At 46.0% G+C, this 18,110-nt stretch overlaps 1 protein-coding gene and 1 long non-coding RNA gene across 5 annotated transcripts in view; one reads left to right on the forward strand and one right to left on the reverse strand.

Annotated features, from left to right (window-relative positions):
• Window positions 1-2,763, forward strand: part of ATXN10 (ataxin 10) — a 179,920-nt gene extending 177,157 nt beyond the window's left edge. For 2 of the 3 annotated variants that reach the window (XR_011534625.1, XR_011534626.1), the window contains 2 exons: window positions 753-1,004; window positions 1,484-2,763. Coding sequence is in view for 1 of the 3 variants with exons in the window: in XM_070599860.1 (XP_070455961.1) it covers window positions 817-1,004; window positions 1,484-1,486 (191 nt within the window). In the remaining 2 variants the exon portion in view is untranslated. The remainder of the gene's footprint in view (window positions 1-752; window positions 1,005-1,483) is intronic. The other variant, XM_070599860.1, reaches the window with a different exon arrangement.
• Window positions 2,764-9,123: 6,360 nt separating this feature from the next.
• Window positions 9,124-16,954, reverse strand: LOC139080275 (uncharacterized). 2 transcript variants are annotated; one of them, XR_011534628.1, is made up of 3 exons: window positions 15,527-16,954; window positions 10,501-13,908; window positions 9,124-9,829 (listed from the first exon to the last, which is right to left on the reverse strand). It is a non-coding gene; the product is annotated as an uncharacterized lncRNA (long non-coding RNA). The 2 variants fall into 2 exon arrangements; XR_011534629.1 differs by having other exon boundaries at window positions 15,523-16,954.
• Window positions 16,955-18,110: the final 1,156 nt, after the last annotated feature.

Genomic DNA, 18,110 nt, shown 5'->3' on the forward strand with positions numbered 1-18,110 from the left:
TTGCCAGTTCAAATCCTGGGTCAGACAGGGCACCACTCATCAGGCCATGCTGAGGTGGCATCCCACATGCCACAACTAGAAGGACCCACAAGTAAAAATACACAACTGTGTACCGGAGGGCTTTGGGGAGAAAAAGGAAAAATAAAATCTTAAAAAAAATTTTTTTTTACATAGGGCCAGGGCACAAGAAGGCAGTGAGGATGAGCTGCCTTCTCGAGAGCACGAGCATTCAGATTAACAGAGCCAATTCTTCAGAGTCTGTCTCGCTTCACCATAAAATGCAGACGGAGGGGAATGCCATGGTGGCTCCTAGGAAACAGTTCTTGTTTATAACCCGGCTTACTTTACACAAGATGATTTCCTTGTCTGATTCTGGCCTGGCATCTTTGTGACCTCCTCTATCTTACTCTTATTCTTTCCTTGATGACTCAGTAACAGAATTATCCACTGTGTGCATGTGTGTGCACGCATGTGTACACTTGTGTTCATAAACCTCAGATGTGGCTACTCTAAGCCTTTGCTTCCTCCTTCATTCTTTCAACAAATCCTGGTTGAGTTCCTCTGGGTGCCAGTTTGCCAGTTGCTGAATATCACACACATACACACACGTTGGATGTACACGTGCATGTGTATGTATTTTATCTTTTTAATTATTTCCCGCTTTGGGTGCATAGTCATAGCACACACTCAAGAAGACTTGTTAGTTGAGTCTAGATTTCCAGTGTTGCTGTGCTCCTCTCTTCTCTCTCCAGTAATGTTCATGGAAAGTTCTAAAACAGGGAAGTCTGCTGGCAGATTCCTTCACTCTGGTTCCAGTTCTGACCCAGTGGGTGGTGTACGCCGTCCGAAACCTTACGGAAGACAATAGTCAAAACCAAGATTTGATTGCAAAGATGGAGGAGCAGGGGCTGGCAGACGCATCTCTACTTAAAAAAATGGGTTTTGAAGTTGAAAAGAGGGGTGACAAGCTGATTCTGAAATCGACAAATGACACCCCTCCACTGGTGAGTGTGTTGGCATGAGCTGTAATTCCTTTCACCTTGTAGATGGCGATTCCCCCTGCCCCATTATCTTGGACATGACAAGGTTCTTTCGTAAGAACATGAATGGGAGCATTTTGCCTTCTAAAGTGGCAAAGAAAGCTCTAAATTTAATTGCAAATAATTCTTTGTTTAGGCATTATGCTACCATTTTCTAAGAAGAGTCAAAATTTCAGTCTTGTTCTAGGGGAGAAATATAAAATCATACCAAAATTTTTATGTGGTCTGAACGTTTCTGACAGGAATGAGATTTTCTTTAAAGATAGCTTAATGTTGACTGCAATAAAAAGAACGTAAAACTTCTTGTATAATATTGAATGAGTTGTTTCAGGTTTCACTCAGTTATTTCTCACCATCAACCAAAATCCTCTGTATTTTTTTTCCTTTGATGATTCTTGTAAATAGATGTTATATCTGCAATTTTGTTTCTTTTTTCTTCTTAGTGAATAACTCTCCAGACAAATATCTGAATTTTTGGAATCTGTTTCATGGATTTTTCATCTTCTGCAGTATGTGACATTGCAAGTGTTTGAAGATTTATTAAGTACAAATTCAGGAAAACATGAATCTTTTAGATAATAGAGTTAAATGCATATAAGCTTAAAAGTGAAAGTACGTGAGTATTCTGTTTCTTTGCTTTAGAAACGTAACTGTCTGGTTTGCCTTTGTCCCTATGGATACACTGTGCGTTTAAGTAATATATTGTACTTACTGTGGCAGCAGATAATAAATTCTTCTCGTTGAGGGCACATCCCTTATTTGGCAAAGACTTGGATGTTTGCTTGGATTCCATTTGCTCCTTCAGATGGCAAGTCAGCTTCGTTCCTTTTTATTTGCCTCTTCTCATTGGGTTTTCTGAACTCTGGCAGGCAGTTGAAGTAGTTTCTCACTGTGATTAATTCTAGCGATCTTCTTTTCACCCCTTCTGCCTTTCCAAAACATTGACAAGACTCATTTCCAGTTAATTAATTCGAGAGATGCTGAAGAATAGGGAGCTCTCCCTCTTTATTTTACGTCCTGGGCTATGTTGTCACCGAGCCCTGTCCCTTTGGAATGTAGCAGGGAGTGAGATGGAGAGAACATGTGGGCAATTAACTCTTCTCATTCCAAATCGTCCTAGAACTAGACTTCTCAAGCCTGCGTCTTACCCACCTTCATGCCTCTGTGAAAGGAGAAGGAGTAATATAGGGTCATCTCTTTGCAGGGCCACAGCATGGAAGCTACATCCCTGTCTCCTTCAGTTTAGAAAGCACCAGTCTGTGAAGGCACACCACTCGGTTTTGGCCGTGGCTTCACTGGCGTTGCAAAAGTAGCTTTGGGCAGCAAGAGTTAATTTGACCTATGTCTGTCTGTCTCTCTGTCTGTCTCTCTCTCCCCTCACTCATTAGAGATAGAACTGGAGTAAGTGAGCACTAAAATCTTTGTAACCACCCAGATCGTTAATATAATCAACAGACACTCTAGTGGGAGGCCATATTGTGAATGCTTTGAAACACTATTTTCTTGAACAGCCATGTTAGTAAACTAAAACTTCTAGAGATTTTGCACAGTTCGTGTTGAACCTTCCAAAATAAAAACAACAAAAACCCAACCAGAAGTTATGCAGAAATACTGATTGTTGCAAAGTAAAGTGCTTCTGAGTTTTTTGTAAAGCTTACTTCAATTGCTTTGTGAAAACAGCTTAAGCGTGTTAAGAATGAAATAAAAGTTTTCCCATGTGCTACCTAATGTACTCTATATAACTCTGAAGAAATGTCAGCTTCTAGGATTTTGGTAATCTATGAGTAACACTTTTTCTCTCATTTATGACATTCCATCAGTAAAGAAGCCATTGCAAAATTTAAAATGCACAAAGAAGTCATTCTCTTCTGGAACACAAAGAGTTAAAATCCTATTCTCTAAAAAGAAGCCAGGCCAAAGGAAAAAAATCAGTGGGAGTCCCTTTTTCCTTTTAACAAGTTTGCAATAGACACTTCTTTTTTCCTCTCTCAATGGATGTATGCACACCAGTAGAATCACACAAACATGTCGATATAAGCCATGTAATAACAAACACCAATAAATAAAAGAGAGCCTTGTGAGGATACAGAATAGGGTAATGGTTATGTGTTTCCTAGATAGGAAATGTGGGGCTCGCATAGTGAAAACATGCTGATGGCTGCATTGTGGCGGCTTTTGATGCCTTGGATAGATTAATTCTTGAGCACAACAGCTTCCCTGTCCTCTCCCAGCGGACCTGGAGCTTCTGAGAAGCTTGTTTTACAGGCTGCAGAGGATTAAGTCACCACCTCAGTCAGTCATTTAGAAGAAAAAAAAGGCAGGCAAGCCTTACAAAATTTGTAAAGAGAAAGAATGGTCACAGCAAGGTTTGTGACCATATTATTGCTTTCAAGAGCAGACTGACAAAGCAGTTCAGTTTTTTAGCCAGCTTCATTTTAAAAGATAGTGGGAAAGGCTTTTCTGCTTGACATTGAGTCCAAATATTTGCAGAATGATTTTTTTTAATACCATAACAATGGATGTTAGTATTTGAAAAATATTTGCTTCTCAATTTTAGTAATACACTATTAGAATTTGTCCATATTTTATATATATATATGTCCATGTTAATTTATGTCATGGGATTTTGTTTTGGGAAGCTAATATTGAGGTGCAGTTTTTGTTCAGTAACTTCTGAATCCAACCGCAGGGCTGTGGGAACTACTGGAAGATGTCCGTTTTCCAAAATGGGATCTAGAGAAATGATTGAAGTCATCTGGGCTACCAGTTAGTAAATTTTAAATCAAAAACTAATATTTTATATACATGTATCTTATGTCCACTGTCTTCTGAAGGCATTGATTATGTTGCTCTTATAAAAATGCCTGGGATATAAATGTTATTTAAATAATTTTTCGTTATCCTTGAGTGAATAAACAAAGATGTTAGAACAAAAACACCAGTGTTTGCAGGCGGAAGACTTTTTAAAAGTATAGAGTCCATCACCAGTAAGTTCTGCACAGAAAGGAATCAGTTTTTGTATGAGAGGCAGTAAAATTAAGACAGAATTTTAAAATGCAGAAAAGTTGAGGAAGAACCTTAACATTTAAAATCTTTTACAAAACCAGTCCTTTGGAGGAAAAAGCCCTCTCAGTGCTGTCCAAGGTTCTGATCGTTTCAGCTACAGTGGCCGTATATGGAAAATCCATTTTAAAACCTTGTTTTCAAAATTCATATTTTTTCTTGCATTTGTATGATGTAATATCTGTTTTCTTCTTCCATGCACATTTTTATATAGTGTATTTGCATTTTTTAAGTCAAAGCTCATTTAGGTGATATTTTACAATGTGAATTTGATTTATCATCTACAATATATATGAATTTTAAAGGTAAATTTTTTCTGTAAATATAGCAATTATGGTGTTAACTCATTGACCACTTTCCTCATCATAACCAGAGACAATTATGTCAATGGAAAAGACTTTTTGAAGGTTTTGGTAATTGTTTATTTTTGCTTAAATTGAAACCTTAAATTAGGAACATTCTGTTCAGTGCTTCTTTTGGTTTAAACAGCATAATATACAGTCTTCATTTACACACAAGGTTGTACGCTGCTTATTTTACGTCAGTCAGGCAAGAGCCTCCCTGATGTTTTATAGCATGGATAGAATTTTGACCCCTGCTTTGCAGAACATGGTGGTTGAGAGTGTAAACTCTGAAGCAGGTGCCCGGGTTCCAGTCCCCCCTCTTTCACCTGTATAACTTCGGGCAGACGCCGTGAGCTCTGTGCCTCCATTTCCTTGTCACTAAAATGGGGCTCCTGATACCACCAACCTCTAGGAGTGGTGAGCACCCACTAGTGCTAGTTATTGCTGCTAGAACATGCATCTTTAAGCCCTTAATACTTCACTGTGAGGATATCTGATGGAAGTGCATGGAAATGGCATCTGTCTCCTGTTTCTCCTGTCACCACAGTGCTGGACATACAGTAGTGTGTCTAGTGACTGCCACTTGAGGGTGTTCTCACCCCAGTCTGCACAAGGGTTATGGTCATCATGTGGTGCTCCATCTTCCCTTAGTGAATGATAAAATTAGCAGACAAAAGTAATCAGTAAGGATAGTAAAGATTTGATCAATGCACTTAGTGGAGTTGACTCTATTTGACAGGTATAGAACACCGCCCCCAAGAACTGCAGAATACACATTCTTCTAAAGTATACATGCAACCGGGGACCAACAGTGATCCTTCTGCTGTGTCCTAAGACACATCTCAACAAATTCCAAAGGATTGAAACCATACGTAGTATGTTCTGACACTAGTGCAATTAAGCTACATATCAACACCAAAAAGATAACCAGAAAATCCCTGCAACTTTAGAAATTACACAGTATATTTCTTAATTACCTAAGGGTCAAAACAAAGAAATGGAAATTAGAAAATATTTCTAACTGAATGTTAATGAAATCCCGCATATCACATTTGTGGGCTATAGCTAAAGCTACTCTTAGATGGAGATTTATTACCTTAAATGCATATGTGAGAAAAGAAGGCAGACAACCAACACCCTAAACAATCATCTTAAGTTGTTATGGAAAGGAACCCACAACCGAAGGGAAGATAAAAGAAGGGATAAATATGAGAGCAGAGCATAGTTAAACAGGAAACATATAAAAAAAGTAAAGCCAAAAATTGGTTCTTTGAAAAATGTATTAAATTGGTAAAGCTGTGGTGAGGTTAATGAATAACAAAGAGCACCCAGGGGCCAGCATAGTGGTTAGTTTGCATGCTCCACTTTGGGGCTCGCGGGTTCAGATCCCTGGCATGGACCTATGCACTGCTCATCAAGCCATGCTGTGGCAGCGTCTCACATACAAAATAGAGACAGACTGGCACAGATGTTAGCTCAGCGACAATCTTCCTCACCAAAAAAAAAAGCACCCAGAAAGTCATTATCACTACAGTTTTCATGGACATTAAAAGTCCATAAAAGGGGCCAGCCCCGTGGCTGAGTGGTTAAGTTCATGTGCTCTGCTGCAGCAGCCCAGGGTTTTGCTGGTTTGGATCCTGGGTGCAGACATGGCACCACTCATCAGGCCACGCTGAGGTGGCATCACACATAGCACAACCAGAAGGACCTGCAACCAGAATATACAGCTATTTACTGGGGGGCTTTGGGGAGAGGAAGGGAAAAAAGAAGAAGATTGGCAACAGATGTTCAGGTGCCATTGTTTAAAAAAAAAAAAGTCCATGAAAGAATATTGTGAATATATTATGCTAATAAATTTGAGCTTGTAGATGACATAGACAAATTCCTGGAGGGGAAAAAAAGCAGAAAACACACAAAATAAAATTTTATAATATTTTAAATACTTAGTCTTTAAAACTTCCACAGAGAAAACGCCAGACTTGCATAGCTTCAGCAACAAATTTTACCAACATTTTAGGAAGAAATACTGCTATTCCCACACAAACTCTCCCAGAAAAAGAGGGAACACGTCACAGCTCACTTTATGTGGCCAGCATAACCTTACTGTCAAAACTTGAAAAGTTTATTAGAAGAAAGGAAAAGTCAAGGCCAACCTCACGTGTGAACATCGATCCAAAGATCCTGAACACCTTGTTAACAAACCATGTTTTAGGGATGGGAGAGCAGCATAATGTTTTTTAAAAGTCAGTAAACATCATCACATTAACAAATTAAAACAAAATAATGAGTCATGCAGAAAGTTTACAATAAAATTCAACATCCAATCATGATATTAATAGAAACTCTTAGCAAATTAGGAATAGGAGGGAAGTTCCTCATTCCGATAAAGAGTATCTACTAAAACTCCTACAGCAAATGTCAGACTTGATGAAGAAATGTTGAAGATTTTCCTTTTGACATTAAGAGTAAGGCAAGGTTAGTCACAATTCACTTACATTCGCTCTTATGTTGGAAAGGTGACATAGCCAATGAAATAGATCAAGAAAGGAGGTAGAAGGGTAATAATTGGAAAGGAACTCGGACAATAGGATTGTGTATGTAGCTAATGTAGAAAAAGTCCATGCATAAAATGTTAAGAGTGAATAAATGAATATAGCTACATTACTGAATACGAGGTTAATATACAAAAGTTCATTGAATTTTCTACATACCAGCAATGAGGATTTAGAAAATAAAATTTTTTAATAAATTCTAAAATGTATAACAAAATGCAAAAGGCCAAGAATAGCCAAGACACTCTCTGAAAGAAGAACAAGATGGATATGAAAACTGGTAAAAGCAGGATTAATTAAAACAGTATTGTAATGATGCAAGGATAGATAAATAGACCAAAGAAGAGGAGAGGCCAGAGACAGACCCTCGTATATGGACACTTGAGATATTTTAAAAGGTGGCACTCAGAGCATGGGGAAAGGGTGATCTTTCCAACAAACCCTGCTGAGACCATGGAATATCTGTAGCGTAAAGGAAACTGGACCCTACCTTGAACTATATAAAAGTGTCAATTCCTAGGTGAATTGTAAATCTGAATGTGAAAAGCAAAATGCTAAAACTTCCAGAAAATAGTCTTACAACCTTAGATAGGGGAATAAGATTTCTTACCTACATTACGAAAGCTGTTAAAATGGACTTGACTAAAAATTAAAGAGTCACCATTAAGAGAGTGAAAAGGCAATGGGAGACAACATTTGAAACGTAATTGACAAAGGATTCATATCCCAAATATATAGAGAATGCCTGCATATCAGTTAAAATGTTGGGGAAATGGGCACAAGTCTTGAACAGACACTCCACACAAATACACATGTGAAAAGGTACTTAATCTCATTAGTAACCAAGGAAATGCAAATTAAAACCACAAGGAAATGCCACTGCTACCCACCAGAATAGCTAAAAATACAAAGACCAGTAATACATGTGTGTGTTGTTGGTGAGGATGTGGAGCAGACAGAACTCAAACTGCTGGTGGAATAAATTGGCAGAACCCTAAAACCACTTTGGGAAACAGTTTGACATCTGCTGAATTTGAAGGTAAGCATATAGTATGACCCAGCAATTCCACTGCAAGGTTTTTACCTAACAAAAATATATGCATAGGTGAACCCAAAGACACACATGAGACCTAAATGTTCAGAGCATTATTTGTGGTAGCCAGGAAGTGAAGGCAGCGCAGTGATGCCGCAGGTGGCAGGAGACTCGTGGCGTGAGACTACAGCAGTAGTCTCTGCACTGTAGCCGCACTCACAGGGATGGGGTTCACGGTGTCGAGTGGAAGAAGCTACCCCACAGATGGTTACTGTGTGACTCTAAAGTCCATAAACAGATTACACTGGAAGTAAGGATAGTGGTTATCTATGGGGAAGAGGGAGGTGGTGGTTATGTGGGTATGTTCGCCTGATAGTTCATTGAGCCGTACACATAGATTTTGTGTCCTTTCCTCCATGTGTTTTACATTTCACAGTAAGGGTTAAATAAAAATTTTCACATGCTCACCTGGGTGCGAGTTGAGCTGCTATACAAAGACACCCCAAAATATAGCAGCCCAAGAAGAGTGAAGCTTACTCTTCACATAATAGCCTCTGGCCCATTACTAGAGGCAGATGGGCAAGCTGGCGGAGGGTACCGAGAGCCCTCGGGGTGAGCAGGAGCCCGGTGCTTCTCTTTCTCGTTGCTTTGCCATCTCCTAGGGTGCCACCTTTGTGTGCACAATTGAAGTTGCCTATTTTCCTGCCTTTGGGAAGAAGGAAGGAGCGAAGGGCAAGCAGTTTCCTTTGAAGGGAGTGGTCTGGACTTGGCACACGTCTCCTACTCACGTGCTGTTGGTGAGAATTTAGCCCCATGGCCACTTCTAGTCCTAAGTGAAACTGGGCCATGCAGGCTCTTGTTGGGTGGCCATGTGCCCCACTCAGAGTGCGAGTGGTCCCTGACCACAGGAAGGAGGGAGAGTGAGTGGTGGGGACAGTTAGGATCTGCCACAACACCCAGAGAGCTGTGACCGTCAAGCTCTGCCTGGTTGCTGTGGGGGAGGAATGTAATCTTACTGCCCCTCCTTTCCAGTGTTCCCAGCTGCTGTGCAGACTGTCTTGCTGCCCCTCCCCCCCCCCCCCCCCCCTTTGTGCAGGCCAAGGGTGTTTCAGCAGATATTCTTGGCTTAAATGACCAAAAGGGTAAGGAAACTTGAGGATACGTGCAATACTATGCCTGGAGAAAGTGCCAGGGGTTAGAGCCGAAGGAGCCAACCAACCCATCACCAGATTCTCGAGCTGGGTGTGATGAGAACAGGAGGTGAAAGCCACGAGGGCCAGGACGATTCAAGAAGGAAAGAGAAGCAAAGGAGCAGGGCAGGAGACAGGAACGGAGGGGAGAAGTGCCAGGGGGGCGTGAGGTCCCAGCGCCTCCTCCTCGCCAGAGCCCAGGAGGGCCACACAGAAGATGGTAGTAGGTGAAACCTCACCTTCCTGTCTGTGTTTCAGTCAGACCAGCGCCCTGGGCAGTTGGGGTCAGAAAGTCTCCCTGTTGTAGTCGCCGTGGGCAGGGCAGGGAGCTTTGCAAGTCCTTGGTTGAGGTGTGCGTGTGACCTGGCCATGGTCACGGACTGGCAGGTACGAATGGCCAACAAGCAGCTTACTTTCCCAGGGGCCAGGAGGAAGACGTGAGTGAAGGCCCTTGGGGCTCAGAAAAGGAGTGACGGAGCCTCCATCCCCCGGAGGAAGGCCGGCTTGTAGGTCCCCGGGAGCCTCGGTCTCCCTGTCTGTAAAATGGTGAGGATGGCGCATCAACTTTGCCTTGGGGTTCTCCAGCGAAACAGAACCCATGGGATACCTGTACATACAGAAAGAGATTTGTTTTAAGGAACTGGCTCACAGAATTAAGGAGGCTGACAAAACCAAGATCTGCAGTCAGCAGGCTGGAGACCCCGGAAAGCCAATGTTTGAGTTTGTCTGAAGGCAGGAAAACTGATGTCCCAGCTCAAGGCAGTCAGGCCAGAGGAAATTCCTCCTTTGTAGGAGAATGTCAGCGTTTTTGTTCTATTTAGGCCTTCAACTGATTGGATGGGGCCCACCCACATTGGGGAGGGCCATCTGCTTTACTCAGTCATCCGATCCGAATGTTAATCTCGTCCAGAATCACCCCCCCAACACACCCAGAATCACGTTTGACCAAATGTCTGGATACCCTGCAGCCCAGCCAAGTTGACACAAAAGGAGCCATCACATCTTCGAGGGCCCATGAGATGGTGGAGGATGGCAACAGGGAGGGAGCAGGGGGAAGAGAGGTGCTGCTGCCGCTGGATCATCAGGGAGGGGACCCTTACCTGGCACTGCTGCCCGCCCACGCCCCATGTTACCTGCTTGTTTGGCCATCTGCATCCCCCACTGCCAGCAGGCTAGTAAGAGCATGGACTGTGCGTGTGATGCCCCCTGTGCATATCGTTAGGAGCTGAGTCATGTCACCCCCTCAAATTCATGTGCTAAAGTCCTAATCCTCAGTACCTCAGAAAGTGGCTATCTGGAGATGGGGCCTTTAAAGAGATGATTGAGGGGCCAGCCCCGTGGCATAGTGGTTAAGTTCGTGCACTCCGCTTCAGCAGCCCGAGGTTCACAGGTTCGGATCCCGGGTGCGGACCTACATGCCACTCGTCAGGCCTCGTGGCATCCCACATACAAAATAGAGAAAGATTGGCACAGATGTTAGCTCAGCGACAGTCTTCCTCACACACACGCACACACACAAAAGGTGATTAACTTAAAATGAGGCCGTTAAGGTCGGCCCTAATCCAATCTGACAGTGCCCCATTAGAACAGGACATTTGGACATAGAGACGTGGGGTCTTGTGCACAGAGGAACAGTCACGTGAAGAGGCAGCAAGAGAGCTGCCGTCTGCACTCCGAGGAGAGGCCCCAGAGGAAGCTCAGCCTGCAGCACCTCGATCCTGGCCTGGCTTCCAGACTGAGGGAATGGATGTCTGTTGTTCGGGCCACCAGCCCAGGCATTTTCTTAGGGCAGCCCTAGCAAACCAACCTAAGTACGCGGTGCTCAGTATTTGCTGAAGTTTGAATCAACCAAACACTTCCACCCTTGCCCTCGGTTAGCTCCCTTTGTAACCTAGGGAGACACGTGTAGGCACAGGAGGTGGGGCTCTGGGCCCCGAAGCGATCACACGAGCAGAAGGGCGTCCAGAAAAGGCTTCCTGGAGGGGACTTCTGGCAGCAGGTCACAGGGTGGACACGGGCTTGCTGAGTATGGCATTCCAGGCAGGGAGCCAGCGTGTGCACCAGCCTGGAGCCTGGAGAGAACAGCCACCGAGGGAGCCTCTCAGTACTTCACTGCTGCTCGAGGTCAGCTGTCTGGGCACCTCATGTGCCTACCTGAGGACTTTGGGCCTCAGTCTGAGACAGTGGGGAGCCCCCAGCAGGAGACTCTCACTGTGGTGGCTGCAGACCTGTTGGGTGAGGCAGAACTGATGGCGCCGAGGCCAGGCAAGAGGCAACCTGGCAGAGTGGAGGGATGCAAACTGAGGACCCAATTCCCTGAGCTTGGCAAGTTACTGGGCATCTCCAAGCATCACTGGCTACTTCTTATCCATCAAGCAAGAATTAAGGTGAAGATTAAAACTGAGGGTTGATGTAAGGGGCCTCCCTCTTAGAAGATGCTTGGCAAACAGCAGCTGCTCTGCTCCTGCAGAGTCGGGTGAGGGAAAGAGAACCCAAAGAGAATGCTGCTCTGGCAGCAGAGGGCAGAGCCAGGGCTAGGCTTGGAGTTGGTGCCAGCCCCACCCTGCTTCCATCCACAGGATCCATGTCGGTCCCTCCTCTCACTGTTCTGCTAAGTCCTGCTCATTCCTTCAAGCCTCGCCATGATGCCCTCCTCCTCCAGGAAGTCTTCCAAGGACTCGGGTCCACCTTGATCTGCACCTTCCACTAGTGCCTGGGTTATGGAGCCCCTGCCATTGTTTCATGTATCAGGACCACCAACTCAGAAGAGGCACTGGGGGAGGGAGGTGAATTTGACACTTCAAGGAAACACAGCAGGTCACTGCAATCTTGGAAATGGTCACCACAACGTGCCTTTCACTCAGCTGTGGTTTGATGACCCTAGCCAACCATCCATCCCTTCAACAAATAGCAAGTGCAGGCACTGTCTAGGTGCCGGGACTAAACAGACGTGGCCCCCGTGCCGCTTCCCAGTTCGCTGAGGGAGACAAACACTAATCAAGTCATCAAACAGAGTGTCCAAAGAGACACATGGGCCTGTGGGAGTGGATGACAGTACCCCATCAGCACGCCTGGCACTCCACAGCGGCTATGTAAATCCTTCATCCTCCCCACCATCCGGCTTCACCTTCTCCTTCACCAGGGCTTTGAAACAGGAACTCCCTCCATTTCTCACCACCAAACCTTCAAGCGCTCCTGCATCTGCACGCACCTGTTCCTCCATCCCTCCTGTTACAGTGAAAGACCCCACCCCTCCATGCTGGTCCCTCCACACACAGTGGATGCCGTCCATTCCACTTCCCGGGACCTCGTTATCAGGCAATCCTTTCTCTCTTGTATCTTCAGCCTCTCCCTCCCTCCAACAGGCTCAAGTCTCACCTGTATTAAAAGACAAAGGGAATCCCCCGTTCCAGATGCCCTTTCCTTATTTAGCCTGGTCGTCTTCAGACTTTGTTCACATCTCCCTAAAAGAACTTTGAAAACAATCTATACCAACGTTTCCAGTTGAGATCTAAGTGTTTTCATCTGAAGTCTTTATAGTTGCAGCTCATATAATTTGCAACAAATAGTAGAGATACTTTAAAATAAACCTATTACATCAGTCCTTTTAATGATTTCAAAAGAATTGAAATATAGAAAAATGTGGTACCCACCATAATCCGTTTTAAAAATGAAGTGCTTTCTTTAAATGTTTGGAAATAATACTCTTACTTTTTCTTCTGGAATCTGTAGTTCCGTTTCATTTGGCTCACAGAATTTTATCCCTTATTTTTTTTCTTTGTGGTGAGGAATGTTGTCCCTGAGCTAACAGCTGTGCCAATCTTCCTCTATTTTGTCTGTGGGATGCCACCACAGCATGGCTTGATGGGCAGTGTGTAGGTCCACACCCAGGATCTGAACCCACCAACCCCAGGCCGCCAGAGTGGAGCATGCGAACTTAACCAGGATGCCATCTGGCCATCCCCAAATTTTATCCTAATGTAGTATTCTATGCTTGAAATCGTACAGAATATTGCTTGAAATCACATAGAGTATGGGTGATTTCACATACAGAATTAAATTCTGGCCATAACAAGATTAAGTTAAAATCTGTAACCAAAAAGATCTGAATATTTGAAAATTAAAAAGCATACTTTGACCCCAACCTGTGGGTCAAAGAAGAAATTACAAAACAAATTAAATGTTTATCTGAATGATAAGGAAAACATAATATATGAAAATTCTTGAAATGAAGCTAAAGCAGTGTTTAAGGGAAATTTAGAGCTCTAACATGCTTTGTTAGAAAAGAGGAGAGATTTAAAATCAGTTCTCTAAGTTTCCACCGTCGTCGTCGTCAGTGCTGTCAAGTTGATTCCAACTCCTAGTGCCCCTGTGCACAGCAGAGGGGACCCTGCCTGGTCTTTCTCAGCTGTCCTCTCACGTCCCACGCTGTTTCAGACGGTGCTCCACTGCTACTCACAGGATTTTCATGGCCAGGTTTTTCAGAAGTGGGTGGCCAGGTCCTTCTTCCTGGTCTGTCTTAGTCTGGAAGCTCCACTGACACCTGCCCATCATGGGTGACCCTTCTGGTATTTGAAATCCGGGTAGCATAGCTGTCAGCATCACAGCAACTCAGCCAAACCACAGTATGACAACCAGCAGATGGGTGGTCTGGTTCCCTGATGGGGAAGTTTCCACCATAAGAAGCTAGAAAAGAAGTGCAAATGAAACACAACATAAGTAGAAGGAAGGAAACAATACCAATAAAAGCAGAAATCAATGAAATAGAAAATGGGCGAACAGAGAAAATCAGGGAAACCAAAAGCTGGTTCTTTGGAAAGATCAGTAAAGTTGATAAACCTCCAGTGAGACTGCTCATGCAAAAAGCCACAAATTATCGATACAAGCAGTAAAAGTTGGGACATCACTACAAATCCTACAGACATTAAAAAGAAAATGAGGGAATATGAAGAAATATGAAGAACTTTATACCAAAAAAGTTTGGAAACCTAAATGAATTTTTTCTGTGAAAGGCATGAATTATCAAAATGAACAAAAAAAAAAAATAGAAAACCCAAATGCCCTATCTCTATTACAGAAATTGAATTTGCAGTCAGTCTTTCCGTGAGGAAAATCCCAGGCCTCTACTTGCAATCCTAACACCCTATAAAGCCTGCCTCACCTGGCAGCCAGAGTGATCTTTCTAGAGTGCAAATCTGTCACTCCCCCCACCCGATGCCTCAGTGGCTTAGTCCCCAATATGACCTTAAAGGAAATGGGACCCGAGTGCTGCCTGCCTCTGGACACCCTCACTACGCTCATCTCTAACCACTATCCTCTCCATCCTTCCCCACTCCATGCCTACACCTCCCCCTCCCCGCAGGCATGCTGGAGCGTGCGTGCACACACCTGATCCCTAGGAGTTCTCTGGTGGCAGTACACCCTACCCCCACCAGGGGGCATTTGGGAATGTGTGGGAGTGAGTTGTCACAACCACTATACGATGTCATTGACATTTAGGGGGCAGAGGCCGGGCGTCAAACACTCAGCAGTACCTGGAACAAGCTCCGCGTTGAAGAACTGCCCTATTGAGAATGCCAGAAGCGCCACACTGAGTCTTGCCTGAGTTTTCTCTCCGTCTCACCTGGCTCATCCTGACTCTGCCTTTGGGGCTCTGCTTAAACGTTACCCTTGGAGACCTTCCCAAACACATGCCCGATAAGTTTGCTACGTTGAATTTGTCTCCCTCCACCCTCCGCCCCTTTTATTAAATAGAAGTCACGTTCACTTCCAGGAGCAGAGACTTTTAACTTGAATACATTCTGAAAAACACTAAGAAGGGGGAAAAAGGGAAATTCTAATATTTACTCTGTAACCATGGTAAATCCTCCCCTTTCGTGAAGGGAGGCTTCTTCCTGATCTTCGTTTTTCTTGATTGGAAGTGGTTTCCCTGGAGCCGCGGCTCCCACCTGGGCCTCCCCGAGTGCCCGCCCTCTCCTTCCTGCTTCCCTGCCCTCATCCCCAGTCACCTCTGCCTTTTGTTATTCTAGTTCATCCTTCTCCCAAGGTTGAGCCCTGCTCGAGCTTTCCCCTCCCAGCTCTCGTCTGGAGCCCCTCCCCCTGTGGACCCCTGCTCCCCGCCCTGCAGGGCAGACCCTCCAGAAAGCAGGTGAGAATCCGTGAGCACTAAATGGGAAGGGCAGGCCCCACCCTTCAGCACTTCCCGTCTGCGTTTGCCGGACCGCGGCAGAGACAGGCCCTGCCACAGGTTTGGTGTCACCTTTAACCATTTTGCATTCTAATTACGGGTTGTGGTCTTACTGACATACGAACAGCTCGAGGAAGAGGAGACGTCTTCTCTGTGCTGTTGTCGTTGCCTCTTTGCCTCTCTCCATGTACAGCTGAGTCCAAAGATCTGTCAGTCAAAGCAGGAGGATTAGCCTCGCCCATGTGAAGGGTGAATTGGGAAGAAAAAAAAAAAACCTTGTCTGAACTTGAAAATAAAAATGCTGATGTGGTTTTTATTCCCAAAACATATCTTACTGATTAAGAGCATGGAGAGCTACCGGCTCGTGGGTGGGCCAGCTGGAGTTGGCCTCCCCGCTCTGGCTCTCGAGGCCGGGCCAGGCTCCCGCCCACAGGATGTCAGAGGCAGGCGCGGTGCGGCCACTCCACAGTGCACATCTCTGCTGACCGGTATGGCTGCGTGTTTGTGCAGCGTGCACACACAGGACTTTGAGACGGATCCATCAAGACGAGGCAGGTTCCGTCACTCAGCTTGACAGAAGACAGAAAGGCAGCAAGTCACCGGGGAAAGAGTGTGAACCTGGAGTCAGCTAGGGCTGGGTTTAACCCAGTGCTGCCACTTCTTAGCTGAGTAACCCCAGGTAAGTGACGTACTCTTTGGGCCTTAGTTCCGCCATCTATAAAACGGCAATGCTGGCACCTACTTTGAGGTTGCTGAGATAATGCAAGTGCAGCCATCAGCTCCTACCCGCACAGAAAAGATGCTCCATGAATGATAACCATTCCAGTGGCCAAGATGGCGGCACACGGCTGACTGAGCCACTCTCCCCAAGCTTTGGCCACCTGAGACCACCGCCTCTTCCAGGCAGCCTTGGGTTCTCTACCGTGGTTTGGAGCTGCAGGAGCAGCCTCGACCCTGGTAGGCCTTAGTTTCCATGACTGTGCAATGGGGCCGACACCTCTGCACACTTCGACCACACAGGGCTTGTGGCTTGGCATGACCGCAGAGGCGGCTGCCAGGAAGGTGGCCTTCGCCAAGGGCTGGATTCCTCCCGGCCCAGCCCAGCTGGCATTTTCTCCAGTTTCATTGGGTTGGGTTATAGAGCGATGGCAGCGATTGATAATGCTGTAATTGGGTGACCTGGGTATTTTCCTAGGTACTGCTGCTGATGACTCATGCTTGGTAAGTCAACATTCCACTGTCATCGAGCACAGGAGACGGTTAAAGAGCCTAATCAGGTATTCAGGTTTCACAACTTCGGTGTCTGAATGTGAGGTCCTTGAGTCACCCAGAGATTCCACTCCTCGGGAGATGTTTACGTGGAGCCTTTGTTCCCAGAGTCCCACACCGATGGAGTTTTCTTTGTGGCATTTAGCTGGCACTTAGAGGGTTTCCAGCTGCAATCTGTTCCCAGCAATTAACGTCCTGTAAATAATAAATCTGCTCAGGAGCCCAGCTGCTGAGGCCTTCAGCTCCTCCTCGCCTCCCTCTCCCACTCTGTCCTTCCAGCACCTTCCCCTTCTCTGCTCTTGCCCCCTTCCTGTTGTCCACCCTCCCTCCTGCTCCTCCACTTCTCTCTCTCTCCCTGGGGTCCCTATTCCCTCTGTCCTCCTTTCTCCCTGGCTGGCTCTCTGGCCTTGGAGCAGCATGCGGTGCTGAGCACGCTCATTTCCTGCACTTCACAGGCGCAGGGCCCTGAGCTGGAGGGGACAAGCTGAGACCCAGGGGAAGGGCAAGTGCTGGGAAGCACAGAGACTGCCTGGGACACAGGGTGCCACAAGCAGTCAGAGCCACCACAGCCCTCCACCTTTCGCCAAGGGCTGGGCCCCGCAGAACACATGGTTGAAAAGGTGTGAGGGGGCCAGCCAGGTGGCGTGGTGGGTAAGTTCGCACGTTCCACTTCGGGGGCCCGGGGTTCGCCGGTTTGGATCCCGGGTGCGTACCTACACACTGCTTGTCAGGCCATGCTATGGCAAGTGTCCCATATATACAGTAGAGGAAGATGGGTATGGATGTTAGCTCAGGGCCAGTCTTCCTCAGCAAAAAGAGAAGGATTGGTGGTAGATATTAGCTCAGGGCGAATCTTCCTCAAAAAAAAGAGCTTGAGAACTGCACTCTCCAAAGGAATCACCACAACTGCTGCCTCCAGCCCACTTGCTCTGTGGCTACACTGCCATGTGGCGGGCAGGAGGGGCGGGTCCTAAGGGCGGGATGTGGGAGGATGAGAACACCCCCGTTCTCAGGTGCCCAGAATGCAGCTTCTCTCCTCCTCCCGCCTTTCCTCTTGTGAACCGTCAGGCAGTGCTGGGGTGAATCCCGACCCCAGCAGCAGTGGTCACTGGGCGCCCATATGTCCCAGGCCCTGTGCAGACAGACCAGGTCCCTGTTGCCCCGGAGCCGGAGCCGGGGTTTGGGGGCGGGGCAGCTCTAAAGACCAATGCAAATAAGTCCCAAGATTACAGATTGTGATAGGGTCAAGAAGGAAACAAGCTGTTGGGTGGCAGGGAGGCCAAAGACCCCGTTGGCAATGTCAGGGAGCACCTGCGACCCCACAGCAGAGTGGAGGGATCAGAGCCCCGCTCCAGCACCGGGTCCTCCCTGATTGGAACCTCGGCCCCTTCCTTCCTAGCTGTGTGGCCTTGGGCAAATTGCTTGACCTCTC

Source organism: Equus przewalskii, chromosome 29 (genome assembly GCF_037783145.1).
Source record: "Equus przewalskii isolate Varuska chromosome 29, EquPr2, whole genome shotgun sequence".
NCBI lineage: Eukaryota > Metazoa > Chordata > Mammalia > Perissodactyla > Equidae > Equus > Equus przewalskii.